Source organism: Camelus ferus, chromosome 9 (assembly GCF_009834535.1).
Source record: "Camelus ferus isolate YT-003-E chromosome 9, BCGSAC_Cfer_1.0, whole genome shotgun sequence".
Taxonomy (NCBI): Eukaryota; Metazoa; Chordata; class Mammalia; order Artiodactyla; family Camelidae; genus Camelus; species Camelus ferus.
The window spans coordinates 7,711,477-7,738,967 of NC_045704.1; the positions used below are offsets into that span (position 1 = coordinate 7,711,477).

The 27,491-nt window shown below is 43.9% G+C and overlaps 2 protein-coding genes across 7 annotated transcripts; both read right to left on the minus strand.

Annotated features, from left to right (window-relative positions):
- LOC102520697 (zinc finger and SCAN domain-containing protein 4-like) lies at positions 1-25,346 on the minus strand. 3 transcript variants are annotated; one of them, XM_032485462.1, is made up of 5 exons: positions 20,951-21,080; positions 15,818-15,863; positions 1,692-2,159; positions 971-1,145; positions 1-883 (listed from the first exon to the last, which is right to left on the minus strand). In XM_032485462.1, exons 3-5 carry the CDS (start codon positions 2,085-2,087, stop codon positions 129-131), a joined length of 1,326 nt encoding a protein of 441 aa, XP_032341353.1. In that variant the 5' UTR covers positions 2,088-2,159; positions 15,818-15,863; positions 20,951-21,080; the 3' UTR covers positions 1-128. The 3 variants fall into 3 exon arrangements, with proteins under 3 accessions (XP_032341353.1, XP_032341355.1, XP_032341354.1); XM_032485464.1 differs by lacking the exons at positions 15,818-15,863; positions 20,951-21,080 and adding an exon at positions 25,214-25,346; XM_032485463.1 differs by lacking the exon at positions 15,818-15,863 and having other exon boundaries at positions 20,951-21,060.
- LOC116656638 (zinc finger protein 260-like) lies at positions 13,333-25,677 on the minus strand. 4 transcript variants are annotated; one of them, XM_032485457.1, is made up of 5 exons: positions 25,214-25,677; positions 22,685-22,723; positions 20,951-21,077; positions 20,611-20,862; positions 13,333-19,659 (listed from the first exon to the last, which is right to left on the minus strand). In XM_032485457.1, the coding sequence occupies exons 1-5, from the start codon at positions 25,442-25,444 to the stop codon at positions 18,161-18,163; spliced, it is 2,148 nt and encodes a 715-aa protein (XP_032341348.1). In that variant the 5' UTR covers positions 25,445-25,677; the 3' UTR covers positions 13,333-18,160. The 4 variants fall into 4 exon arrangements, with proteins under 4 accessions (XP_032341348.1, XP_032341349.1, XP_032341352.1 ...); XM_032485458.1 differs by lacking the exon at positions 22,685-22,723; XM_032485461.1 differs by lacking the exon at positions 20,611-20,862.
- Positions 25,678-27,491: the final 1,814 nt, after the last annotated feature.

Below are 27,491 nucleotides of genomic sequence, written 5' to 3' on the forward strand. Positions count from 1 at the left end.
CGCTCCTTAAATTTACGTTTTATTGGGGTGAAGCAATAAATGGAAAATACAATCAGGAAGTTATAAAGTATATTCTAAACAGAGAAGAACTCTGGAAATAAACATCCTCGCATACACATTTATAGACATTACATTAGGGCCGTGGCCAAGGAAGCTTGTGGCGTGGAGGGGACACTCCTGAGGGCAACCTTCCGGTGCGTCCTCAGGTGGCGGTGGTAGGTGGATGACTGGCGGTAGCTTCTCCGGCAAAGGGGACACGCATAGGGCTTCTCCCCCGTGTGGATTCTCTCATGAGCCCGCAGGTTGGTTTTGTGGCTGAAGGCCGCTTTGCACGTGCTGCATAGGAAAGGCTTCTCTCCGGTGTGGGTCTTCTGATGCACACGCAGGTCTGATGCCTGGAAGAAGCCTCTGTTGCACTCGGCACAAACAAATGTCCTCTCATTCCGGTGTCTCCTCTGATGAACTTTTAACCGAGAGAAGTACCTAAAGACCTTGGGACAGTCCTCACATTTGTATGCTTTTTGGACTCCGTGGAATCCTTTTCGTTGTTCCTCGCAAGCAGACTTTCCCTCAGTGCTCCGATGGGCAGGAACAGGCTCCAGGGTGACCTGGCCTGGCCCAGAGAGAAAGCCTGGTTCCTCCAGAAGGACATCTTCATAAGAGGGTCCTTTCAGGGACCCTTCCTGGGACCTGGAGGTGCCTGGACCTGCTCTTCTGGAGCAGAGTGGATTCTCCAGAGAAACACCCCCTTCTTCCAGCCGAGGACAGTTCTCTTCTTGGACAATGAGTAGGAAAGGTGTCTGATCACTTTGACTAGTAATACTGTCATTTGCTTGACAGGTTTTCGAAGAAACATTGCCGCCATTTTCTTTATCTTCATTTCCTGGTGGGGGGTGTGGACAGAAAGCGACTCAGTGCAGCTGTACCCGAGGCCAAGTCCACACAGAGCACCCCTGCTACCCGGACTTACCCTTCTCTCTCTGCCCTGTTTCCACGGAAGTACCTTGGGGAGTCCAGAAAGGGGTCCCCACATTCTCCCTGTTTGGGATTCCCATGGTCAGCTGGTTTGTTAGATGCACAATGACTTCCCTTAAGGGCATATTCTCAGAGAAGAGGGCTTCCTGTCCCTGCATGTGGACGTGGACCTGTTTAAAAAAACAAAAAGCCTGATCATTCATCTACGGCTCTGCTGTTTGACAAAACCCACCTAGAAACCCCACCTCAGTCCCAGGGTCTTTACACTGTGGGCCCCCACATCTCTGTCCCGCCCTCTTTTCTGCTATTAAATTTCATGGTGATTTCTTCATTAGTGTGTCTTCCCTAAGGAAAAAAGATGAATACTAAGGCTTTCTGAGGCAAGAACCAACTCTTGTTAAAGCATTTCTCATCCTGAACTTTCTACCCAGTTGGCAATTTCTCACTGAGTCCTCCAACGGTTTCACAAATGAAAATCAATTACACTAATTAATATGTTGGTTTCTACGTGTCCCACTGAATAAATGCTCATAAAAGTTTTATTCTTGCTCACTTAGAACAGTAAGTTCTATTTGCCCTGCTGAGGAAGAGTGATGTGACTAATAAGTGGGTCTGTAGTAAGTCTCCCTTCTCTGCCTCCAGGCATCTCCAGCTGGATGTACTTACACCTCCGTCCTTTCTGCCTCTCGCCCCAGAGGGTAGAACCCGCTACTCACTAAGCCAGGTGGCTTCATGCAGCCATCACTCAGGGCTTCCATGAATTTCTCCAGGTTTCTGCCACTCGATTCCCATTTTTCTTTCAAAGCGGACCTTTCACTGAAATGTCTGTTGATCATAAATTGTTCCAGGATGACTTGAAACATCATTTCATCCTTGCTGTGCTTCTCTGGCTGCAGCCATGAGTGAAATGCTTTATATAGCCTTTGCAGCTCCTGCCTTGCACACGAGTTATTGCTGCTTTGCAATAAGCTATGCTGAGGGCTCTGGAGCTCAGAGACACCCCCCATCTTCGGCGGAGCAGGTCCTTGGCTGGGCTTCAAGTCTGTATTAACTGGTCCTGGGTCATCCCTGGATGGTTCACATAGAAATGCGTTTCTGAGATCTAAATCCATTCTTGGCAATGTTGCTCAGAGAGTCGACTTCCAGGATTCAGGTCTTGATTGATGTCTTGTGTTTCTGAAGATCTGTTTCAAAACAAAATCAGGCCATTTATAAAAGGGAACCCTCCTTCACTGCTGGTGGGAATGCAGTTTGGTGCAGCCACTGTGGAAAACAGTATGGAGATTCCTCAAAAGAATAGGAATAGACTTACCATATGACCCAGGAATCCCGCTCCTGGGCGTATATCCAGAAGGAACCCTACTTCAGAAAGACACCTGCACCCCAGTGTTCATAGCAGCACTATTTACAACAGCCAAGACATGGAAACAGCCTAAATGTCCATCAACAGATGACTGGATAAAAAACAAGTGGTATATTTATACAATGGAATACTACTCTGCCATAAAAACTGACAACATAACGCCATTTGCAGCAACATGGATGCTCCTGGAGAATGTCATTCTAAGTGAAGTAAACCAGAAAGAGAAAGAAAAATACCATAGGAGATCACTCATATGTGGAATCTAAAAAAACCAAACAAAGCATAAACACAAAACAGAAATAGACTCACAGACATAGAATACAAACTTGTGGTTGCCAAGGGGGTAGGGGATGGGACGAGATAGACTGGGATTTCAAAACTGTAGAATAGATAAACAAGATTATACTGTATAGCACAGGGAAATATATACAAGATCTTATGGTAGCTCACAGAGAAAAAAATGTGACGATGAATATAAATATGTTCATGTATAACTGAAAAATTGTGCTCTACACTGGAATTTGACACAACATTGTAAAATGATTGTAAATCAATAAAAAATGTTTAAAAATCAGGCCATTTATAAATAGTATTTGATACACTTTCTGGTCTTCTGCTACTTAGGTAACAATCAAATGTTGCATAAATGTTGCATGAAATGTTGATAGTGGTGGATGCTCAGAGACCATAAGCTAGTAATAGAAGAGATATGCATTTATTTATATCACTGACATAATTTTAAAAGTTAAAAGAAAGCATCCATTTCAGGCTCAGATTACTTCATAGGTAAATTCTGAGAAGTTTAAGATGTAACTCTAATAATATACAGGTTCTCACAGAGCATGGAAAAACAGGAGACACTTCTATTTTAATTAATTAGTTAACCTTTCTGATAATGAAACTTTACAAGTACATTAAAGGAAGGAATGCTATGGCTAATAATTCATACAAGCATGGATGCAAAAATCCTAAACTAAATATTTGCAAATCAAACGCAGTCATATGTAAAGAAAATACATCATGGAGACGGATATTTTATCTTCTACATGCGTTCTGGGTTAAATTTCAAAAAAGAATGTAATTTGCCACATTAATAGAATTGAAAAAAATGGTATCATATTAGTAAAGACATTAAATACACTTAGTAAAAATCAGCACTCAGTCCCAACAAAGACACTTAGTAAACCAGGGATAGAAGGAAACTCCCATTGTGATAAAGCATTAAAAAATAGCACAACAATAGTTATTCTTAAAAGTTTCATCCTTGAGGCTGAGCAATGGAAGCCCATTATCAATTCTATGCAACATTTGACTGATACCTTAACAGTGAGGGAAGATCAGAAAATGCAAAAAATAAATCAGGAAATGCATCAACTTAAAGAAGATGTGGTGTATATATATACAAAGGAATACTTCTCAGATATAATATTAATAAAATAATGCCATTTGCAGCAACATGGATGGACTTGGAGATTTTCATTCTAAGTGAAGTAAGCCAGAAAAAGAAAGAAAAATACCATATCACTTATATGTGGAATCTTAAAAAAAAAAAAAAAGACGCAAATGAATTTATTTACAAAACAGAAACAGACTCACAGACATGGAAAACAATCCCATGGTGACCAGAGGAGAAAGGGGCTGGGGAGGGATAATTTGGGAGTTTGAGGTTTGCAAACACTAACTATTGTATATAAAACAGATAAGCAACAAGTTTCCGCTGTACAGCACAGGGAACTGTATTCAATATCCCGTGGTAACCTACAATGAAAAAGAATGTGGAAAGGAATGTATGTATGTAAATGTATGACTGAAACATGATGCTGTTGACCAGAAGTTGACAAAACATTGTAAACTGACTACAATTCAATAAAAAAGAATGGAAATTAAAAAAAAAGAAAATGTATCAATTATTACTTAGAGATAGTCTGATTTTGTTTGTAGAGAAATCCAAAATATTCTGTAAATATTAGACGAGGTGAGTTTAGCAAGGTGCCTGATACAAGATCAGTATTCCAAAATCACTTTCTATCGTAAGAGAATCAGAGAGTCAAAGTAAACGTTGTACCACTAGTACCAACATTAAACACCTGTGAAGAGAGCTAATGAAAGACATGCAAGCTCTCTGCACAGATAACTACAAAAAATTATTAAATGTACGGAAAGGAACGCCACATGTGTGAATCGATTGAAAGACTCAGTATAGTAGGAAATGTCATTTCTCTCCAAACTGGTGATGTAGTCAAAGCGTTTTCAAGGAATGTCCAGAAAATGTGTGAGTGTGACAGAGAAATGACAAAGCAATTGCAAAATGACATGGATGTCAAAAGGCAAAAAAGTGGACGGGATATTTCTGAAGAATTAATTGGGAGGATGTATACAACCAGGTAGTAAAATCGTACTGAGATTCTAATAATTAAGATGGTGTCATAGCGGCACAAGGATAGACAAACAGATCAACAGGACAGAACAGTGTCCCGGTGCTGAGTGACAGGTACTCAGTCACTTAATGCATGAAAAATGTGACACTGGGTTGTTGAAATTAAATAAAGCAATGAGCTATATAAAGCATATTCCTTTGATTATCGTAAGAAAAAGTATTAGAAAAAGTAGAGAAAAGTGAGTAAAATAGAAGCTACAGACCAGAATCCACACACGATTCCCTGTGCTTCTGATAACCTGTACGTTAGACATGGGCGTCTGCCTGGCCGCGCTCGCTTCACCGCTGCGTCGGCCCGCTGAGCCGTTCCCTGGGAAGGTTTCCCTCACTGCCTTCCCTGCTTCTTTCCTCCAGAGCTGTTCTTCCTTGTGATTAACACTTGTCTCCGCTTCACTTCTATCAAAGTGACAACATTGTGTTTATCAGTCCTTTCCCACCGGAGTGTGGGAGCCAGTTCAGACGAAATCGAGTTTCCACTACTCAATGTTTATAGCTATTTGCAAGTCACATTACCTGGACAACTGTAGGTACAACACTTGGAAGGTCAAGTTGATAAAAGCAAGTTTAAGAGAAAAACAAATCCTTGTGCACTGTCAATGGGAATGTAAATTGGTGCGGCCACTACGGAAGTTAGTACGAAGGTTACTAAAAAAATTAAACATAGAACTACCTTATGATCGAGCAATCCCACTCTGGCTATTTACCCGAAGAAGACAGGAACACTAACTCATTGCACTGCAGCCTTACGTACAATAGCCAAGATACAGAAACAGCCTGAGTGGCCATTGATGAATGAATGGATGAGATGTTACATATATACACACACATGAATATTAGTCAGCTGTGGAAAAGAATGAAATCTTTTGTGACAACATGGATAGGACCTGAGGATATTATGTGCTAAGTGAAATAAGACAGACAATGGCAAATACTGTGTAATCTCACCTATATGATGAATCTTTGAAAAAGAAAACCAAGAAAGGAAAAACCCACAAGCTCATGTATACAGGGGACAGGTTGGTGGCTGTGAGATAGGGGCTGGGCAAAACGGGTGAACAGGTCAAAAGGTACAAACTTCCAGCGATAAATGAGTCAAGGGGACGTAACGTACAGCACGGCACTGCAGTTAAGAAGACAGTCTTGCGTATTTGAAAGCCGCTAAGCAAGTAAATCTTCAATGTCCTCATCTCAAGAAAAAGAAGTTCACAACTGTGTACAGTGATCATCCCATCCTAACTAGACTTATGGTGGTGATTATCTCACAACGTATATAAATATCAGATCACGCTGTACATCTGAAACTGACACAACGCTTCAGTATATCATTTATAGTAGTAGGATGTCAGTTATAACTCAGTTGTTAAAAAAGATTAAGTCCAACTTCTATATGATTTGTCTATTTTTATGCCCTTTTCAATTTTATACACGGTTAGTAATTCAAGGACTTGTAGTTTTTTTAAATTTCTTACCGTAAAACAAAAAGGGTGAAGGATTGGTGGGAGTACAACATGGGCACAGAAAAGAAATTTACTTCTGTCAGTTGATGATATATCACACTAAGCATCAAACACAGTTAGCAGTCTGATCGGATCAACTGCCTTGATCCCATCAGAAAAATCAATTACAAAACCTAATACGGGGGGCGGCCATAGCTCAGTGGTGGAGCATGTGCTTAGCAGCATGAGGTCCTGGGTTCAATCCCCAGTACCTCCAATTTTTTAAAAAAGTTTAATTAATTAATTAAACCTTATTACCCCATTCTACACCCTCCAAAGGAAAAAAGAACATAAGAAAAAGAGGCAAAGATAAATCCAGAAAAACCCTGTAGGAGGAAGTTTAATACATTCTTTCCTTTTCCTAATCCATTTATTACAAACTACTAGATGGCCTTAATATAATGTAATCCACTCAGGTCTCACTCCCATGTTACTTTCCTGTACCCCCAGGAAAAAGTACCAAGTGCTCCCTGGTACAGCAGGGCCTGGCCTGGGCCTGCGACCACCCCCATCGTAGGTGTTGGGGCTGGTTCTCTATATCCAGCTACACTGGCTTTTTTTTTCCTTCTGTAGATCCCATGACTTCTCCTTCATCTAAGCCTCCCTGCAGGTTCTCCTTCAGGGCTACCCCAGGCACACACTGCCACATGGTCACAGCGACACATCTGTGGAACACTGCAGTTAAGACCCAGGAATTCAAAATCAGACTTCCAGGGAGGTGGAACCAGCTCTTTGACCCAGGCAGGTTACCTGTGAGGTCCCCATCTGTGTCATGGACTCTGTTACCAGAGCTCAGTGAGTTAATTTATGAGAGGCACATGCAGAGGTCCTACAGGGCATAAGGTAAGCGTCAGTGAGGGTCTGTTAAATGACCCTGTAAACTTCAGCCCCACCCTCACCCTAATCCGCCATAGACTAGCACTGTCACAGGTTTTCATAAAAATGAACTACTGGGGGGAGGTTATAGCTCAGTGGTAGAGTGCATGCTTAGTATGGGCAAGGTCCTGGGTTCAATCCCCAGTACCTCCACTAAAAAATAAATAATATGTATTTATATATTATTATATAATACATTATTTATATAATGTTATAAATAATATTAAAATAAATTTATTTATTTATAAGTATATAAAAATTTTTAAATAATTAAATAAGCCCAATTAACTCTCCCCAAAACAAAAACAAAACGGAAATGAACTACTAGAAACATAAACCTACCAAGACAGCAAAGCCATACAACAAGACTTTCACAGGAGTCTCTTTCAGTCAGACCCTTTGAGGCCAGAGCACTTGTCAAAATAACCATCCTCCATGCCTGGAAAAGCAGGTACCTGAGGATTCCCCCACATACATATGCACAAAGCTCGAGAACAAAGTTAGAAGTTTTCTTGTTGTTCAGGAAACTCACCGCGTTCGGAAGACTGGACTTCCGGCGGGGTCACCCCGGGCTGAAGGCTGAGCTGCTGTGCGACTCTCCTGCACTGCGTTCGTCTGGTGGGCCTTCCCGGGGCTCCTCCCTTTTATAGGGCCTGAGGCAGGGATGCAGTTAACAATGTGATCGGATAACATGTGCCTGCTGACGTAACCCTTGATGGAATTCTCATCCAGCTCCGCCTTTCCAGTAATGAGACTCACTAACACTTCTGCAGTGAGATGCAGCAAGGATCGCACTAAGCGGGCGCATGTACGTAGGCTCACGGACATTCTGCTCAACTTTTGTCCCAGGTGGCTGTGACACAAACTTGGTAACACTTTCTAATTTTCTAGGATTTGGGATTGTGAGTGAAGCAGAGAACAAGGCTCATATCCTCTCCTCCTGCGCCAGTCCAGGGCTGCTGAGTCAGAGGGCACCCCAGGACCCCAAAGGAGGGGTTTCTAGTCCAGCTGAGAAGTCAGAGGGCTGAAACTAAGACCATTTGGGGACAAGGGGAAAGAGTGATGCTTATTTTATGCTGAGAAAGCACGTCATTTGAGAGACTCAATGTGGAAACTGGGGGTGATGCCTGAGTTACAACGTTCTGCGTCTCTGGGTGTGAAAATCTGGCTGGCAGAGGGCGGAGGGGTGGGGCTGGGTGTGGGAGGGGCGGAGTGGGAGGGGCTGGGTGGGCTTGGGGTTGGCGGGAGGGTGGGTCGCGAGTTGAACAGGAAGAAAGGCAACGGGATGAGATTCAGTGAAACTCAGCACCTCCATCTCCTGACTCACGTGGAGTGACCCCCGTATAAGACGAGGGAGAGAATGGGGAGTGAAAGAATGTATTTGACCAGAAAGGGACCCTGTGCAGCAGCCTAGTCACTGTCTGTCTTCTGCTCAGTTATACCAGAATCAAACCCCTGTTCACCCCTCCGCTGCCAGAACCCTCAGCCCTGCCAACGAAACGTCAGTTCACAATGAAGTTAAGAGGAAAAGGAGAATTCTGCTCAAGCCACATTGAGGATTATAAGCCAGGAGACAACTGTCAGACGCTCTGAGAACTGTTCCGCCTCTCAGAAGTTGAAAGCATAGTCATGTACACTTATGAGACAAAGGATCGTACATCAAAATGACGTACAGACATTTTACAGAAAGTTCACCAAGGATACATAGTCCAGGTAAGCAGGTACAAAGCAAGCAGAAAGTCACCATGACCCTCTACGGAGTTTGGGGGAAAATGCTAATCCTTTAAGAAGTTACTTTGCTAGTGTCAGAAGAAAGGAAAAAACGTTTATCTTCAGGGTGGAGCTGACATCCCATCTTTGAAGGAGTCTGGTTAATGCAGATGCACACTAACTAGGGACAGACGAGGCCCAAAGAGACACACAGAGGGAATTTATACTTACATGTTCTCGTCCTGCCCTCAAAAATAAATTTTATTTCATCAGCCCAGCCCTCAGCCTCTCGCCCTGGGATGGTCCAGGCTCTAGTCTCTTCAGTCTATTCGCTACGTGGCCACAAGAGGGAGCGCGTTACAACCACGTTCCTCGCGTCAGGGCACATCCCCGCCTGGACCCTCCAGCCACGCAGGCACAGCTCCCCCAGCTGCCTCCGGGGAAGGACCTGGCCGCCCCCACCCCGCCCACTCCTTCCCATCTGTCGTCAACACACTGTCACCAGATGCAATATAAAAGAAAAATGACTTACTAGGAATAGAAAATAAACCGGAAGAGGAAGCCATACAGAATGGAAGGTCTTTGACGTCACTAGGGTTAGCTGGGCAGCCCCGACTTAGGGTGGAAGCCAGATTCCCTGCTGTGGCCTGGAGCCCCTGCTCACCTGGCGCCCGCGTCCGGGCGGCCTCAGCTCCTGCCCTGACCCCTTTGCTCTGCTCCAGCCTCACTGGCCACACGTCGTGTTTGGAATTTCTGTATCTTCTTCATAATTTGCCACAACTGTGCATACACACAGTTATTTTTAGTCCCTTCCTTATTGTTTCTTTGCATTCTGTTGCTCGAGGAGACGTTTGTCCATATATTTTGACTATACTTACTTCAATTAAAATGTATGTATTTTCATTAAATTACATTTTTTATTTAATTATATATTAAAAATATATATATATATTTTAGTTGAAGTATAGCTCCTTACAACGTGTCAATCTCTGGTGTATAGCATAGAGTCCCAGTCATGCAATACATACATATATTGATTTTCATACTCTTTCATTAAAGGTTATTATGAGATATTCAAATCTAGTTCCTTGTGCTATACAGAAGAAAATTTTAAATCTATTTTTATATATAGTGTTTAACATTTGCAAATTTCAAAGACCCAGATTTATCCCTTCCCACCCTCTTTCCCCCAGTAACCATAAGATTGTTTACTATGTCTGTGAGTCTGTTTCTGTTTTGTAGATGAATTCATGTCCTATTTTTTCTTCCTTTCTCTTTTCCTTCTTTCTTTCTTTCTTTCCTTCTTTCCTTCTTTCTCTTTCTTTCTTTCTTTCTTTCTTTCTTTCTTTCTTTCTTTCTTTCTTTTTCTTTCTTTCTTTCTTTCTTTCTTTCTTTCTTTTCCACCTATGAGTGATATCATATGGTATTTTTCTTTCTCTTTCTGGCTTACTTCACTTAGAATGATGATCTCCAGGTCCATCCATGTTGCTGCAAATGGCATTATTTTGTTCTTTTTTATGGCTTAGTAATACACGCGCACGCACACACACACACACACATTACCTAGTCCAAACTTGTTCTGCTCACCACACAACAGACCAGTATATCAGGAGACGCAAGGCATAGCGATTTTATTTGGGAAGCCGTAGACTGAGAAGATGGCAGACTAATGTCCTGGAGAACACTCTTCACCAAGTCAGAATTTAGGCTCCTTTTATACTAAAAAGGGGAGAGGGTGTTCTTGGCTGTTGCAAACTTCTTGGTGTTAGAATTCTTTGTTCTTGGAATCCTTTGTTATTGCAACTACCCATGTGGGTCAGGCCATGGTGTCCCTGTAAAACCTCCAACAAAAATATTATTTTCTATTCTGCAACTTAACTTTATATGTGTGCAAAAGTGTTAATATCCTCAAAGATCAGAGCCTTGAGAATGGGCTCTCCTGTACATTTCAGGCTGTAGACAACATTCTTTTACAAAAGGTGCAGAACCAGCAAAACAAAGTCTAGAAAATAGAGCACAGGTCTAAATCCACAGGAACAGATCTAATATGGAGACAGATCTGTTCTTTTCCATTACATACACATATATATGAAAAAAACCTCCATGTATCTTCATAAGACTTAAAGTGACAGATGTCTCCTAATTCCCTAAACTTAGAATTTTCATTCTATTACAGTATTTCAGAATCCCCTGAACTTCTCCGCTTGTCAGCCTCACATAATTGGATTGTATATTCTTCATATAATTAAGAAAATATGTTCATTTTTAGCTCTTTGGTAAAGATTCATGTGGTCAGGGACACCACTGGCCTGATTTTCCATGGCATCAACAATCCGTGGCATGTAATAGTTAACCAAATATTAACAAATGTTGAAATGACTGCGTGCCAGAAAGAAAACAGACAGACTACAATTGCATCAGGAAGACAGTTTCTCCACGTGCACAGACAAAGCGGAACTCACCGTAAGCACAAAGAGGCCGAATGCTAGAAAACACGAGGCATGAGCACAGAGCTGTAATGAGCTCAGAGCTGTTCACTGTTCCTCGGCCTGGCTTTGCAGCCAGAGTCATCGCAACAGTCAGAACAGCATAGGTTGGACAGAAAGCACCGAAGGAGCTCAGCGAAACAGCGGCGCGTGTGTGGCTCTGGGCTCCCGGGAGGCCCAGGGCGCGGCTGTTGCTGCAGCTCCGTTGGCTTTGCAGCTCGTGTTTGTGCAGGACAGAGATCATGCAGCTACTGGCCCAGATCTGAAGCTCAGACCAGCAGTCTGGGAACGAGATAGGACTGCACGTCATGTGCAGTCTTCCCGCCCCGTTCCAGCTGCCGAATCCATCATCAATTTTTACACTAAGGTTTTGCTATTCAGCGGACCACTCACAATTATAGGAACACGTACATTTGTCAAGAAATGTAGGATCCAGCACAAGAAACAACAGAAGTCAATGAACTTTGGGACTTAATCTTGAATTCCACCCACCTATGAATACAAGCACTCAGCTTAATGACCTGGAATCCACTAAGGAGACAGATGGTGCAGAAGGAGACCCCTGTACCCACTGTGCAGTAATAAAAAAGCAAGTTCACTGGCAGGGCTTGGGGGCAGGCTGAGAGACATCTATTTATCTCTGATGTACACTCTTATATGTTTCAAGTGTACAACATAGTGATTCACAATTTTTAAAGGTTATATTCCAATTACATTTAATATAAAATGCTGGCTGTATTCCCTGTGCTGCACACACATCCTCGTGTAGCTTATTTATTTTATACACATCAGTTTGTACCTCTTAATCTCCCATGCCATCTTGCCTTCTCACCTCTGGTAATCACTAGTTTGTTCTCTGTATGTGTGAGACTTTTGGTTTTTTTGTTATATTTGTTAGTTTTATTTTTTAGATTGCATATATAAGTGATATCATACAGTATGCCTTTCTTCGTATAACTTATTTCACTTAGCATAATACCTTCCCAGTCTATCCTTGTTGCAAATGGCAAAATGTCATTTTTTTATGGCTGAGTAGTATTTCATTGTATATAAAAACATCTTTATCCATTCATTTGTCGATAGACACTCAGGCTGCTTCCGCATGTTTGCAATTGTAAATGATGATGCTATGAATACTAGGGTTCATGTATCTTTTTGAACTAGTGTTTGTGTTCTTTCCAGATGCATGTCCAGGGGTGGGATTGCTGGGTCATATGGTAGTTCTATTTTTAGTTTTCTGAGAAGCTGCCATACTCTGTTCCACAGTGGCCGCACCAATTTACATTCCACCAATAGCGTCAAGGGCTCCCTTACCAGGATATTTCTTAAGTGAAAAACTATAGTCCAGAAGCGCATACAAAATATACTGTTTCGAGTCAAGTAGAAGAGTAAAATTTAGGGACAGAGATTTAACAGTTTGGAAGGACAGGAACGAACATGAGGACATTTTCCTGTGCTATAGTTTTTACTCTGTACCAATTTAAGTATTTTCCATAATGTTTAAACAATGTTCAATCAAAATGGAATTTTAAAATCCATAAAATCAAAACAAAAATGGAAGGAAGTGTGTGTACCCTTGATGAGGTCCCAGGACAAATAAAGTGGCTTTAAGGCCCAGAGGGATAAACACACACGTCTGAGCACAGGTGTAAACAGGGTGACCGGAGTAAGATCAGGTGGCAGGGTCAACACCAATATCATTCTTAGTTGTGTCATAATATAGTCCTGCGAAGTGTCACCCTTGGGAGCACTGGGCAAACTACACACAGGATCTCTCTGTGTTCTCTTACCACTGCATGTGAACCACTTCTTTTCACAAGACATATTTCAATTAAAAAATCCAAGGGATCTATACGGTGCAAACATTTCTCCAAAGATACTTTAAAGTGTTTTCCATAGCACGTTTTGGCAAACTGCATCGGTACTAAGACATTTAAAAAATTAATAATCCTATTAACATTTGGCAAAGTAACACTAAAATTAGGTAACTTCAAAAACAAGCAAAATTTAAAACTCTATTAAAATACAAAGATCAAAAATAACAGCAGAGACAAACTGTAGCCCAAGCAAACATGGCAAACAGTTTTTACAATCAAAGTTTCTTCTTTAACATAATCCCAACGCTCATATTTTGATAATACTTATTTTGGGAAGTATTTCCAATGTTTAAAGCTAGAAACATGTAACATTTCTAACATTTCCCAAGTAAATATAAAATAGTCAAAATTTTAAAACCAGAAGTCTCAAAAGCAATGGGTGTTAATTACTCCTTTATACTGAAAATAAAAAACAAACTACTCAATGGCACAGAACAGGGAGCATCTAAAACAAATCACACACACATGTCAATGGATATAGTTTTCCTGGTAAATATAAATTATCAACATCTTGAGAAATCCTTTATTACGTGATTATTTAAATATTTGTACCATAAAACAGAGATTCAATAAAATAGAAGTAGACTCGGCCTTCACAATTAAAAGTAAATAACACCCTAGATCTCAAAATGTAAAGAACGATAAATCTCTAAGGAAGTATGTTGGAGCATGCTTTCATGACTTTGCACTGAGGAAATCACTGCTCCACACGGTCCAAACTAGAGGCCATTTTATTTCATAATAATATTCATAGATTATTTTTGTAATAATACTCATAAATTATATTAAACAAATTAAAATTAGCCTTCCATTTTTATTTACAGAACATAGAACAGAAATCTATTACCAATAACTTGAGTAACAATAGTAATTACATTTCTGAAGGACCCAAAAAGATGCTGGGCACATACATGGATAGGCAGTACTTAACAGACATTCATGTGTGCATCAGACACCTTTCACAAATGATAGAAATGCCAGTGAAACTGAAAACACTCTCCCATTGTTTCTCAACACTAACATACGTTAATTTGCCAAAATATATTGTGGGTCATAATTCTCTGATGCTGAATTTCTATTTTTTCTTTCCAATCACAAACCATAACTAATCAAACACGATTTAGATATTGAAGCTCATGTAAGGTGGTGTTAAAAGCAGGGGACATTTAAACCTTTCTTGAGTGCAGAATATGTACAGGTTTACATAGTTTTCTTTAAACGTATCCCATCTTTTGAATCACCCCCTTTACCCCAACAGCGTCTTTCATTCAAATCTAGAAGCTGTACTCTTTAGAGTAGTTAATTTGGGATTAAGAGAACAGAGATCTTATTGAGCGTTTGTGTGGATTTGGAGGAAACTGTCACTTCTTTCTGGAGGGATCCTCACCATTTGCGAACAGTGTTTGTTCCCTGGATTGCAGACTGTGTGCAGGAGGAGTATGGTGTACCGATGTCCTTATTCAATTTAACTTTATACACAAGTGGATCCTTTCAAAATATTAATAGTAAACATTATGAGTCTTACACTATTTAAAGTGGAAGTAAAAAATACCACCAGTGTAATGAAAGTAGGTTAAAAAATCAAAAAATGAAGTGAAATGGACAAAGGAATGAACCAGGAATCTTGAGAAGACTCAAGATGAGGTTAAAAAACAAAAACAAATGTCAATAGAATGACTGTGGGAATCTCGAAGTTTGCATAAACCTGAGTGTCTGCAACTATGGCAGTGCTGAGGCTGCGGGTCACTCCACTCCTGACAACCTGCAGTGACTCACCGACAATGACTGGTAACTTCCCAAAGCGTCGTGTAGACACAGGAAGGGTCTAAATTAAATTCTCATTGAATGTAGGGTGGGTCTATTCTTCTAAGAGGGTCTCTGGTCCAAATTTTTATTTTCTGTTTAAAAAAATTATAAACGGGACATGCAGTTGAGGTGAAATTACAGTAAAGCAAAGATGACAGATAAAAAGACACAGATAGATGTATCAGTAGGTGATAGACTGTTAGAAGAGAGGAGAATGGATCCATTTTCATAGAAGGAATGGAAGCCAAGGCCCCAGGAGGGCAGTGTGTCGATTAGTATGATAAAGAGAACACCCAGGAATGTGAGGTGCCATGAACAGCCTTCCACCAAGGATGGAAATGTAGACTTCATTAAAGGCTCCATGAAACATGTCCCCAATCAACAGATGTCACACAGACACCAGGCTTCCATTCAGAGTGAGAGCTCATCTTCATCTGACTACCCGCAACCTACCTTAGCTTGAAGCCTCGACAGTGAACCCTTTTATAGTCAGTGTGGTTACTGAGAATCCAGTGAGTCCAGTTTCAAAGCAATGAGGGGAGATGCCAGGTACTCCTGGAGCAGGCTGATGACAGGCAACATGCCTTTGCTTTCCTCAGCAAACCTTTCCTGTTTTTATGGGTTTCTTCTTATCTGTCTGTCTAAATCTCTGTTTCTGTATATCTAATCTATCTAAGGTTTTATTTCTATTGTTCTAATTTCAGGAAGCCAAATTTAGTTTTAAAATAGTTAATCTTTGGTTTCCTGAGATAAATATTTCCAAACAATCAGATTGCTGAAGAGATACTTACCGAATGTGTATTTGCTCCCAGAACAAGGACTGCCATGGCAGCATCTCTGAAAGGGAGCAATAGGGGTGACATATAAGCCTGTGATGAAGGTTTGTAAGTCCATGATGTCATCTGTTCATGGGGAACTGATTAACACTTCACCTGTAAGCGCACTCGCAGTGTCTGCACGGGGAGTGGAGATGACTCTGAAAAACACGTGGGACTGTGTACCTACCAACAGCTATCAAAAGTGCTTCATAAGACAGATACCCATCAGGAGTGGCATACATTGATGCAGGAAAACTGGTTTTTGGAATCAACAATCAAAATCCTGATGGAATGTGAGGAAAAAAATCTGAGATCTAAGAAGAGAAGGAAGCCAATAAAATGGTGTTGGAGCCTTTTAGTTGATTTAAACACTTTTTGCAAAATATGGTTTCTTCCCATAACTGAAGAGCATTAAGGGTAATGAAGTAAAGACAGTGTGAGGAGGTGTAGAAAGTATATTCACAGATGTGCAAATGAACGTTACATTTGTGCTGATAGTTTGTTCCGTATTTTAAGACGTCAATATGCACCATATGTATTTCAGGCATTTTTCCGGGACTATGGAATCTATCAGTGCACAACATATAAACACACATTTCCCTCCTGGAACTTACTCTGTATTTGCTGGAACAATACAATGAGCAGCTCATCTATGATGCTGAGTGCATAGTGTAACAGAAGGGGAAGGGTCCTAAGGAAGCAAGAAGGGCAGCATATGGGTGATGAAAAAATTAGGAGTTTATGATGGATTCAGGCACTAAATTGAGTGTCCACATTTGGACTCTGTGAAGATGACAAATGAGGATGTAAGTTTGGTGATTTATTTCTTCCTTTCCCACTGCGGCATATTCGTCATTTTGCGTCACTGAATGAAACTGGAGCTCCAGGACAGCAGTGAGTAACAGAGCAATGGGCAGCTGTCCTCCTTTTATTTTATCCTAATGCAAGTATTTTAATAATGGTTCAAAGGTACAGCACTTCTAACAGCTCTCTGTAGATGTCACTTATAAGATTAAGAAGGATCACGTCTATCCTTACTTTGATAGCTCAGTGTCCTAGAACTGAACAACTCACAAGTTAAAAAAAGTGTTTAAAATTCCTATTCACAGAATCATCAGTTGTAGAAAATACATACGCAAGACCTGTGAATAGAAATCTAAAAAAACATTACTAAGAAAAATTAAATCAGATCTAAATAAAAGGAAATATATCATGTTCATGGACTGGGACACTCAGTATTTCTTTCTGAACTAAAGATTAAATGCAATCCCAATCAAGCTGCTAGGAAGATTTTTTGTGATGTACAAACTGAAAACTGGACTCTAAAATTCACATGGAAAGGCTAAGAACCAAGAATGGCTACAATGCCTCTGAAAAATAAAGAAAATTGGAGTATATGACTTTGATTTCAAGACATATATAAAACAAATTACTCAGCACATCAAAATACTGGTATAAACACAGTAGATAAAGGCAACAGAAGAGAAAGTCCAGAAATAAACATATACCTAAATTGATGGACCTTCAATGAAGATACTAGAGCAATTCAGGGGAAAAGGTATAATCTTTTAAATCAGTATCACTGCGATAAATGGGTATCCATATTTTTAAAAAATAACTTCTAAAATTAACTGAAAATGATTCATTTACATCAATAAAAACCCTAAACCATACAAATTACAGAAGGAAACATAGGAAACAGTGTCTTTAAATTTGGAAAACGCTGCTTATTTACAACACCAAAAGAATCATCAGCAGAAGAATAAATGGACAAATTAGACTACACTGAAATTAAAAATATTTTCCTAGAAAATCGACTGAAAAGGCAAACCCAATTCTGGAAGAATGTATTGGTAAATATTTCCATTAGAGAACCTTGATGAATAATCCATGAAGAAATGTCAAAAGTCAGTAATTAACACAAGAAAGGATATGAACAGACATTTCAAAAATGATACATGGTTGGGAATTAACACAGGGAAGACCACTCAATACCATCTCGTTAGAGAAATGCAAATTTAAATCACTTGCTACCACCATACACCTATGATGTCACTGATGTTAGAAAGCCTAACCACACCAAGTGCTGGTGAGAACGTCAAGCACGGGAACGCGGGCTCTGGCTGTTCTGGTGAGACTGTACAAGGACACCGCCACTTCAGGAATGTGTGACGGGCCCCACAGAAGAGGAACAGGCACCTACTCTACGACCCAGGGGCTGTGCTGCTAGATACTAACTCAAGTGCAGGAAGGCTCAAGTCCAGAAGGCATCTCCCCAGTGTGAAATCCCTTGTTTATCATGCACTTAGGAGCTGCCTACAAAGAACTGCACTCGTAAGACTTTTCCGCAGTGTGGATCCTCTGGTGGACAATCAGACTCGTTCTGTAACTGTAGGGCTTCCCACACTCACCGCACTGGAAAGGCTTTACCCCAGTATGAATTCTCTGGTGGACAACAAGACTTGTTTTGTTGCTGTAGGGCTTCCCACACTCACCGCACTTGAAAGGCTTTGCTCCAGTGTGGACATTCTGGTGGCCAACAAGGGTATTCTTTAGCTTGAAGGCTTTCCCACATTCATTACACTCATAGGGCCTTTCTCCAGTGTGGATCCTCCGGTGCTCAATAAGTCTAATTTTCCTCTTGAAAGCTTTCCCGCACTCACTGCACTCATAACGCCTTCGTGCAGTGTGAACGTTCTGGTGTTTATTGAGGGCAAAGTTGCTTGTAAAGAAGTTCCCACATTTGTTACACTCGTAAGCCCTCTCTCCAGTATGAATTCTCTGGTGGACAACAAGACTTTTCTTGTTGACATAGGCTTTCCCGCACTCACTGCACACGTAAGGCCGTTCTCCAGTGTGGGTTCTCTGGTGGACAATGAGACTTGTTTTGTAACTGAAGGACTTCCCACATTCCTTACACTTAAAAGGCTTTTCTCCAGTGTGGATCCTCTGGTGCACGAGAAGTTTATTTCTGTAAAGGAAGGGCTTCCCACATTCACTGCAGGAATGAGGTTTCTCTCCAGTGTGGACTTTTTGGTGCTGAACCAGTGAATCCTTGCGGGCATAGGCTCTCCCACATTCCTTACACTCATAGGGTCTTTCTCCAGTGTGGACTCTTTGGTGCTCAACGAGTTTACATTTGTAGAGGAAGACTTTCCCACATTTACTACAGTCAAAAGGCTTGTCCCCTGTGTGAACTCTCCGATGATGAGTAAGACCCCCCCTGAGTCTGAAGAACTTCCCGCAGTCACTGCACTCATAAGGTTTTTCTCCAGTGTGAACTCTCAAGTGCTCTGTGAATTTATACTTTTTATTGAAGGCTCTGCCACAGTCGCTGCACTTGTAATGCCCTTGCTCAGGGTGGGAGACCTCCCTGCTCTTCCTGCTTCGACGTGGGTGCTCTCCGCTGTGGGACGGCTGGTGCTGGAGAAAGTCCAGGGTGCCTAGGAAATCCTTCTCGACCTCCCTGCATGTGAACATGCTGTCGCATACACGCGCTCTGCAGCCGGTCACGAGCAAGGCCCTGCTCCCCTCCCCTGTGAGGTGTTTCTCTCCCCTGGGCTGCTTCTGGTGCGGCTCTAGGTAAGAACTGAACATTTCCCCAGAGGCCCCAGGAGAGGGTGGTTCCAGACCAGGAGGGACTCCTTGGTGCTCGGCCAGGTATGAAACATCCTTCTCTACCAGGACACACGTATCGGAAGTAAGAGTCTTCAGGATGGATGGGTCTGGCTTTGGACTCCTGGCTTGTGTCACTTGTTCTACAGAAACACCTTGTTCAGAAGTGACCACCTCGGCATGTACTCCAGGACAACAACCTGAAAGCACAAAAAGTGCTGAAAAGCTGCATGGAGATATTGGTGCAACAGGAGCCCATTACAACTCTGTGCATGACACATAGGTCAGTGGGCTTGTTTTCAACACAAGGGAGGAAGGATCAAGTAGCAGACGAGGGCACTGTGCAGTGCTTGCCTTATGATGGTCACGGGATGGGAAATGTCTCAGACCAGCAACAACCTGGATACCTGGTTATGGTGCTTGCCAGGAGGAGAGGCCGGGAACCACCCACTCCTTGGCCAGGGATGTTTAGCAGGGTATGGTGGAGACAAGTGTGTGCACATAGAATGTGTGTCGGCCTCCACAAAAATGCAATCTTACCTGGCGACCCAGTGTTTGAGGACCACATACGTAAACATGCACCTCTCAAAAAACATCACACACAGACATGTACAATAGATGAAATGCATCATGTTGGAGAACCCTGAAGAGAGGGCAAAACAGAGATGTGGAGGACGCTAAGGGAGGAAAGAGACGGGGTCAGAAAGCACAGAAGTGAAAAGTGGCCAACTGTCAAAATGAGGAGGAAAGGAAGAAAGAAATGAAGTGTGACAACTGTTGAGTCTTGGCACTAAATCAGGGGAGAGCAAAGGACATTTGCTTGTAGGATGAGTCTCACGGATGCTGCCACGCCTTCCTACAGCTCCTCTTCACGGCCCCGGATCCAGTCAACCCTCTTCCTGTGTCTAGAGAGGTGTCTGCCTCGTCAGGCACCCAGGGCTGCCTCCACCCCTCAGCTCAGGCTGGGTGGCCGTGGAACCTACCAGATCCAAGTCCTCACAGGAAAACAGGGCCACTATGAGAAAGACACTGGCCCAGAGGGAATCAACCAATGACAGACTTGAGGACAGATATTTACTGCTGTAGGAACCGTGGGGAGAATACTGAAAAACATGAGTGTGTGTGGACCACAAATGCTCAGCGGTAAGTACCTGGGACCCCGGGGGCAGGCAGGGCACAGAACAGGAGGCGGAGCCTGTGACGCAGACACCCCCCCCCCCCCGTCACGTCTCCACACTCAGCGCGGCAGCAGCGGGGAGACAAACTGGAGGTGGACGGGCAGGCTTCCAGCCTCGGAGCCCAGCGCCTCCTGTGAACGGCTTCCGGGGACACGGCGCACACACAGGATGGGGAAACAGCCAAATGCCAGGACATCAGGGAGTCAGCAGCGCCCACGGTCCAGGCTGGGAAGGCGGGGGGGGAGGGGGGGCGTCACGCAGAAAGAAGGGCGGAGCCCAGCACAGGGGAGGGCGTGGGAACGCGGGGCCTTACCCAGGGAGGCTAGAAGGGACAAGGTGTCCAGCATCACGTCGTGGTACAGCAGCCTCTGAGCATCACTAAGGAGCCCCCACTCCTCCTGGGAGAAGTACACAGCCACATCCTCAAAGGTCACAGGGCCCTGTCAGGAGGGGGACAGGTGAGTTCACAGCAGCCTCTGGAACCAGGACCCCCAGGTCATGGTCGTCCACCCAGGGCCCCCCTCAGAGTGGAGACTGATGCCACAGGGACCGCCATCATTCAGATCATTCAGTTAAGCCAGAGAGGGAGGGGCGGGCTCACAGGTGCTCTGGGCGGCCGCACACACGCCCAGTTACTCTCCTTCCGCTCGGCTCTCCTGGGATCACACAGACCGTGCCACCAACAATGACACTGGCACTCAGCCTCCTGGGGGAAACCTGAGCACAAGGGCCCCGAGTCATCCTCACACTCCCTCCCCACGGCCCAGCGGGGAGGATCTCACCTCCCGCACCCGCAGACCATGACCCCACCCCCACCCCCACCCCAACACTGCCACCTCTGCTCCAGGCCTCGGGCGTCTCACTGTGTTCCCCACACCCCCTCAGCACAGGCCAGCCACTCTGACAGTCTGCAGGCTCCAGCAACACTTATCACAAACCCTGAGCCTGCGGAGGGGAGATAGTGCCCCAGGCCTCACCTCTGGGTCCCTCTCAGTAGTACCTTCTCCACCCCCTAGGATCCTGTGCCGCGACCAGGATGCACCTGAGGCCCCTCACAGCCCCAGCACACACACTCATGGTCACTGTACCTACGCATCCGTCACAGTGATGACACCCACCCCTGTCCCAGTGCCCAACAAGTGAGCCAGTCCACGGAGAAGACCCTCCTCCCCCACAACCTTCATGCCATCGCCCCCATGACCTGTGAGAGCTCAAATCTGGCCTGGGCCACGTGCTCTCCACCTGCTCAGGAGCACCTTCAAGCCTGACCCGCCTTCCCTGATCTCCAGAGGTGTTTCCTCTTGCCCACCTGACACCTCACACTCAGCCTGGTGATGCGTAACTCTGGCTAGCACTTCTGTTAATTACTCCTACTTTGGACTTCCCATCTCAGAAACGGCATCTCCACTCTCCCCTAAAGGCACACATCGCGGGGTCGTGTCAGGCCACTGTCCCTCACCCTGTACAGCAGAAGGTCACCTTTACTCACACACGAGACAGAAACGAACCTCCTCTCCTGCTACAGAGCCGCTGCTGGGATCCAGTCTCAGTGGACCTTCACCAGGACTGTCCCTCCACTGGGTCTCCCTGGCTCCACCCTCACCCCCACAATCTCCTCCCCTGGGCAGGCAGAGCAGCCTCTTCAGACCCAGAGCCAGACCACTCCCTCCTCTGCTGCAAACCCGGCACGGCCCCCACACCCTCAGGAGAGCCCCAGCTCCCCAGGCTGCCGTCCCAGGAGCGACTCCTGCCCTCAGTCTTTTCAGCGGAATCCTGCTGCTCCCTGAGCCCTCCCAACTCACTCTCGTCTCCAGGCATGTGGACAGGGCCAGCCCCTGTGCCCAGGGACATCTCACCATTTGACCTTCTTCACTGGACATACAGGAACACCTCAGGACCACTTCTGACCTCCAGGATCCTGGGCCTGAGGGGACCCCAGGGCCCAGAACCAAGGACAACATCCTAGGACAACAGTGTCTCCAGATCATGTGCCAGGACCAGGGGTAGGGATGGCATTTCTGTAGGTACCGGGGCTTCTTCCCCTTACCTGCCCAGGGACCACAGATGTTGCTCCTACCATGGCAACCTGTGCAAAGAAAGAAGACCTGGGATCAAAGTGATCATCACGAGGATGTTAAAGCTGACCTTTTTCCTCTCTTCCTTTTATTGGAGATGAATGACCTCTGGTTGACCTCAGATCTTTATCTTCAGCGCTATACCTGGACAACTCTATGGCCCTGAACAAAGGCTCAACCTCCTTCAGACTCAGTGTCTTCATGTGTAAAATGGCAACACTTAGGACGCCCATCTCATAATTTTGTGTACACCTCAAAATGCGTCTCCCAAGCTAAGATTCACCTACGGAATTACAGAACACAGGATTAACATTTTCATAAATGTTTTTGAAATTAGTTTTTTCTTACATGTTTTTCAAGGCATTCTGGGACCAAATATCTCTTTTAAACCACCAGCTTTTTGCTTTTATGACACCACTGGGGTGCCCTATAACTTATTCCTATTACTATAGTACTGAAATTCGTTAGAGTCCCAGGTGTAAGGGATCAGTCCCACAAGACTGCCATCCTTTAAGAAACCACTTTTGATCCCTGGTCCCCAGGCTACTAGTGCTTCTATGCCACTTGACTACAAACTCAGGCCTCCCTATGAATCTCACCTCAGTGCTGATAATTTACTAAAAGAACCAACAAAAATTAGGAAAATACTTTTCTTACTTTTTCTGATTTATTATACTGGATACCTTAGGAACAGCCAAATGGCTAAGAGCGGCCTAGGTCCAGGTAGAGGTGTGGAGGGCAGCAGACAGTTTCCAGGCCCTTTCAGTACGTGCCACCCTCCCAGCACCTCCATCATTTCAATCTGTGCACCAATTTAGAGGCTCTTTGAATTTCACTGTTCAGCACCTTTTATACCTAATTTCTAGTTCTCCTCTGATTCTTGGGAGGCCCCTCATGGTGATGAAAGTTAAACTTTCAAATCACCTGATTTTTCTGGAGACCAGTCCCAAGCTGAGGATATACAGGAGACGGACCCTAAGGCACCTCCTTATAATAAACTGCTGTGTATAAAATGGGCTAGTTGTAAATAACAAAAAACAGTCCCAACTCCCAGAAAACTCCAATGGGTTCAGATTTCAAGGTGAAGGGCCCAAGAAAAAGCTAAACATCTATATGTTATTATAACACAGACATATATAGTCCTTTTAAGCAATTACTACTTGCTTACACAGGGTGTTAAATCTTTACATCATTACCTTTCAGTTTCCTGGGGGAGCTGAGGCACCTGTGCCCGTGACCAGGCCTGGGCTGCCCCACCAGCGGGGCTGACCCATTTCTGGCCCCACAAGGAGTGGACAGTCGGCTGTGTGCAGAGCAGTGAATCTACACAAGCTCACGCCTCCTTGTCCATCTCCATCCCAGCCATGGCTCCCGACTCCTTACACCCCTGCTTCCCCAGAAAGCCCCGGAACCACAGGACCCTCCCATCTGCAGGCAGCCTCAGCAAGTCCCACCCACTTGGCCCTGCCCTCCAGCCCCAGCTCTCCCTTCCCTCATCTCACAGATGAGAGGGTTTCAGCTCACAGAAAAGTGACAGGACTTCCCCCCAACTTGAGATCCAGACTTGGCCCCCCAATCCAGGACTTAGGCTGTCAGCACATGGACATCACTGAGCCAGCGACGCCCCCCCGCCTCAATTCCAGACTATGGATTCCAGCAGCCTACATGTTACCTCAACTTTGGGATCTCAGAAACAGCATGTCCCAAATTCAACTTTTGATCTCCCCCAGAAACCGACTTCCCACATCAGTTTCTCAATCTCAAGGCTTCCAGACGCTCAGCCAAAAGAAAGCCTTAACTGTTTTTTCACTCTGTCCTTGATCTCAGAGCCACATTCACTGCACCAGGAAATCCTGCCAATTATCTTCAAGGTTTGTTGGAATCTAATTACTTACATTCCTTTGTAAAAAATTAATAAACAGAAACCTCAATTAGAGTTGGCACGCCAGAAGGGTGAGCCCTCACTGACCTCAGACAATAGCGGAATCCCGAAGGAAGAGGGGCTCTCTTCCCTGGAAAGGACTCAGCCAATGAAAGCCAAGGACGCTTCACTGACTACAGCCCTTCTAACTTCCTTTTTAAAATTTCTGTAAAAGTGTTCGCTACCCCTGGCAGCACATCCCAATTTCAATATTCCCTGATGATCCCACAAAAGAAACATCTTTGCAGGAGAAATCGCGGGCAGTCTATTTGTTTCAGGTCAACAACTTCCACAGCCACCACTCTCGTCCAGAAACCACCGTATTCTTCCGAGTCTAACGCAGTCGGCTCTCCCAGTCTCCCTGCTTCCACCCTCATCGCCTTCCCTAGTCTGTTCTCCTCTGAGCAGCCTTTGAAATACTTTCCCAACTCTAGCTCAGACTGTTTCTCATTTATTCACAACTCTCCATGGCTCCCAGAATCTTCACACTGTTGGCCCAGACTGTTGACTCCTCCTTAAATTCTCTGCTCCCTGCAGAAAGGACTCCCACCCCAGGTTTCCCGAATGTTCCCGGACTAACCTGCACCGCCAAGGCGTTGGACGCGCTGGGTCCACCGCTGTTAACACTGTCCGCACTCATCACATCGCCAGTCAGCAGCGGGGCCACCACACGTGCACACCTCCTGTTCTGGAAACAGAGTCCTGACCCGCAAGGCCCTGAGCAGGAGCCCCTCACTGGGGGCCTGACGATTTGCCCAGGATCTGGGGAGCAAGTCACCTGGGCCGGGTCCGTCAGCGCGCCGGTTGCCATAGGACCCTCTGGGGTCCGTGGGGCCAGGAGACACGCGGGATAATGGCGGACACCTGAGGTGAAAATCCCGGAAGTAGGTTCCGCAACCCGCTCACTCCTGTGCAGTGTGGACGGTGCCCCCTCGGAACCTTTCCGGGTTCCGTTACTTCAGCGAGACCCAATGATCCAGAGCCCCGGATCCCACCACCGGCGGTAATAAGCAACCAGACGACTGCCGTTAGAAAGACGCCGGAAGTCCCGCCTCGTCCTATTTAATATTCACGGAAATGCCCCAGTTAGGGGCCGTCATTGGAGTAGAGGGAAGGGCGTCCGCGCACACCCTTCTGGGTAATGTAGTTCCCGTCGCCCCGCAGATTGAGGTGCCTGTGAGGCCCTCCCCCAACCTCGGGGACAGGAATGGGCCGAGTCCCTGGGGGCAAGACCGTTATACGCGTATCAAAATAGACTCAGCAAAGCCTATATATAAAATCTTTATAAAAATCTGACTTAAGTCACATTTCTCAACATAAAAATTGATACAAGATTGGAAAAAGATATTCCAGGTATGAAAAGACTGAGACGCCACAGTCCTTGTTTTTGTTTTTTATGTGAATCTTGGAAGAATTGACAGGAAAAGCCATGTCAAGAAGATTTTGAAATTAAAAGGGGAATTATATGCCACAAAGTATCTTTATTATTGGCCAAAAAAAAGTAAATACATAAAATAAGGTGACGAGGTCTAACGTTGATGGTGTTGATATAAATGAACCTGAAAGATAGTAATCATGCTCAACTCATTTACTTGGGACCAACGAACTGCAATTTGGGGCACACATTCAATCGGCAACCCGAAAGGTGTCCAGCTAAAAAGTAAAACTCAGGGCCTTAAGAGACAAAAAGAGGTTTGAATTACAAAACACTTTAATCAGAGTTGGAGGCTGAAGCTAGTCTTGGCGGAACATGATTGAGGCTAAGGCTGTCACTAGGGCGAAATAATTGTTCATTTTGTGACAAGTTGCAGGCGTTCTTGAAGAGTCCTTGGAATATTTACAGTTTAACTCAGATTGAAAGTTCATGCTTTCAGCAGGTGAGGCGTCGCAGGTAATTAATACCTTCCCAGCTTCAATTTAAACCCCTTGACATAAGTGACTCCATTTTATTTCACATTTCAAAAAACTATTTATTTGGCCTGCCTGGCAACACCCCTGGAGTTCTCAATCCAAATATAAAAATTACCACAGCATATACACAAACTATATGGTAATAGCAGGCTTCTTTTATATTTAAAAAAAAACATAAAAATTGAAACGAGCAGAAAACACATAAGAAGCTATTCAGCCATGTATAACTTTAAAAGTGTTAACCTATAAATAATAAATGAGTTCAATAAGTATTAACATTAATGAGAGATTTAAAACCCAAAAAGGCAAAATTCTTGTATGCCAACTTGAAATCAAAATTACAAGAAACAAACTAAAAATTTTTTGAAAGAACCTTGTTTTCCATCAGGAAAATACAAATGCAAATGAAACCAATCAGATTGATGAGACTCAGTAAGTCTGACATTACCAAACACTGCTAACACTGAAGAAATTAGTAAATATCATGAACTATCACTGGGTATCTATTAAAATCAGTTTGTAGATGAGTTTGATATTATACAGTAACTACAAAACTGTGTCTTTGTGCAAAAAACTACTTTCTATTGATACCTAAATAAGTGTAACAAGAAGGACACATGTCAGGTATGTCTAAGTAGCATTGCCATACCTGCCAAAAACGTGGGTGGTGGGGAAGCAAAGAAATAAAATTTCAAGAATTGAATGTAAAATTGAATTTTATAAATTCAGACCATAGAAATCTATTAAAAGAAGGGAAAAAGTCTAGACACATGTATGTTAAAAGAAAATTTCACAGACCTGAATTTTGGTATCTGGTTGGCTTTTAGTAGCAACTCATGAACTGGGACGCTCCAGTCTGGACAACAAGAAGGTGTTCAGAAGAGCTATTCAGAATACGCAGATTATAAAGATAAAATTACCTGAGAACAAGGAAGTCAAACAGCACA

Bases quoted from the DNA above. Each gene is read 5' to 3' on its own strand.
- LOC102520697 (XM_032485464.1), bottom strand. From the start codon at position 2,087: ATGGATTTAGATCTCAGAAACGCATTTCTATGTGAACCATCCAGGGAT. The intron at 1,146-1,691 runs GTGAGTAGCGGG...TTTTTTAAACAG, and splicing joins GCATGAAGCCACCTGGCTTA to GTCCACGTCCACATGCAGGG. The intron at 884-970 runs GTAAGTCCGGGT...ACCCCCCACCAG, and splicing joins AACAGGGCAGAGAGAGAAGG to GAAATGAAGATAAAGAAAAT.
- LOC116656638 (XM_032485457.1), bottom strand. From the start codon at position 25,444: ATGGCAACCGGCGCGCTGACGGACCCGGCCCAGGTGACTTGCTCCCCA. The intron at 22,724-25,213 runs GTTAGTCCGGGA...TTCTTTGCACAG, and splicing joins CCAACGCCTTGGCGGTGCAG to GTTGCCATGGTAGGAGCAAC. The intron at 20,863-20,950 runs GTAAGGCCCCGC...CCGCCTTCCCAG, and splicing joins GTCCCTTCTAGCCTCCCTGG to CCTGGACCGTGGGCGCTGCT.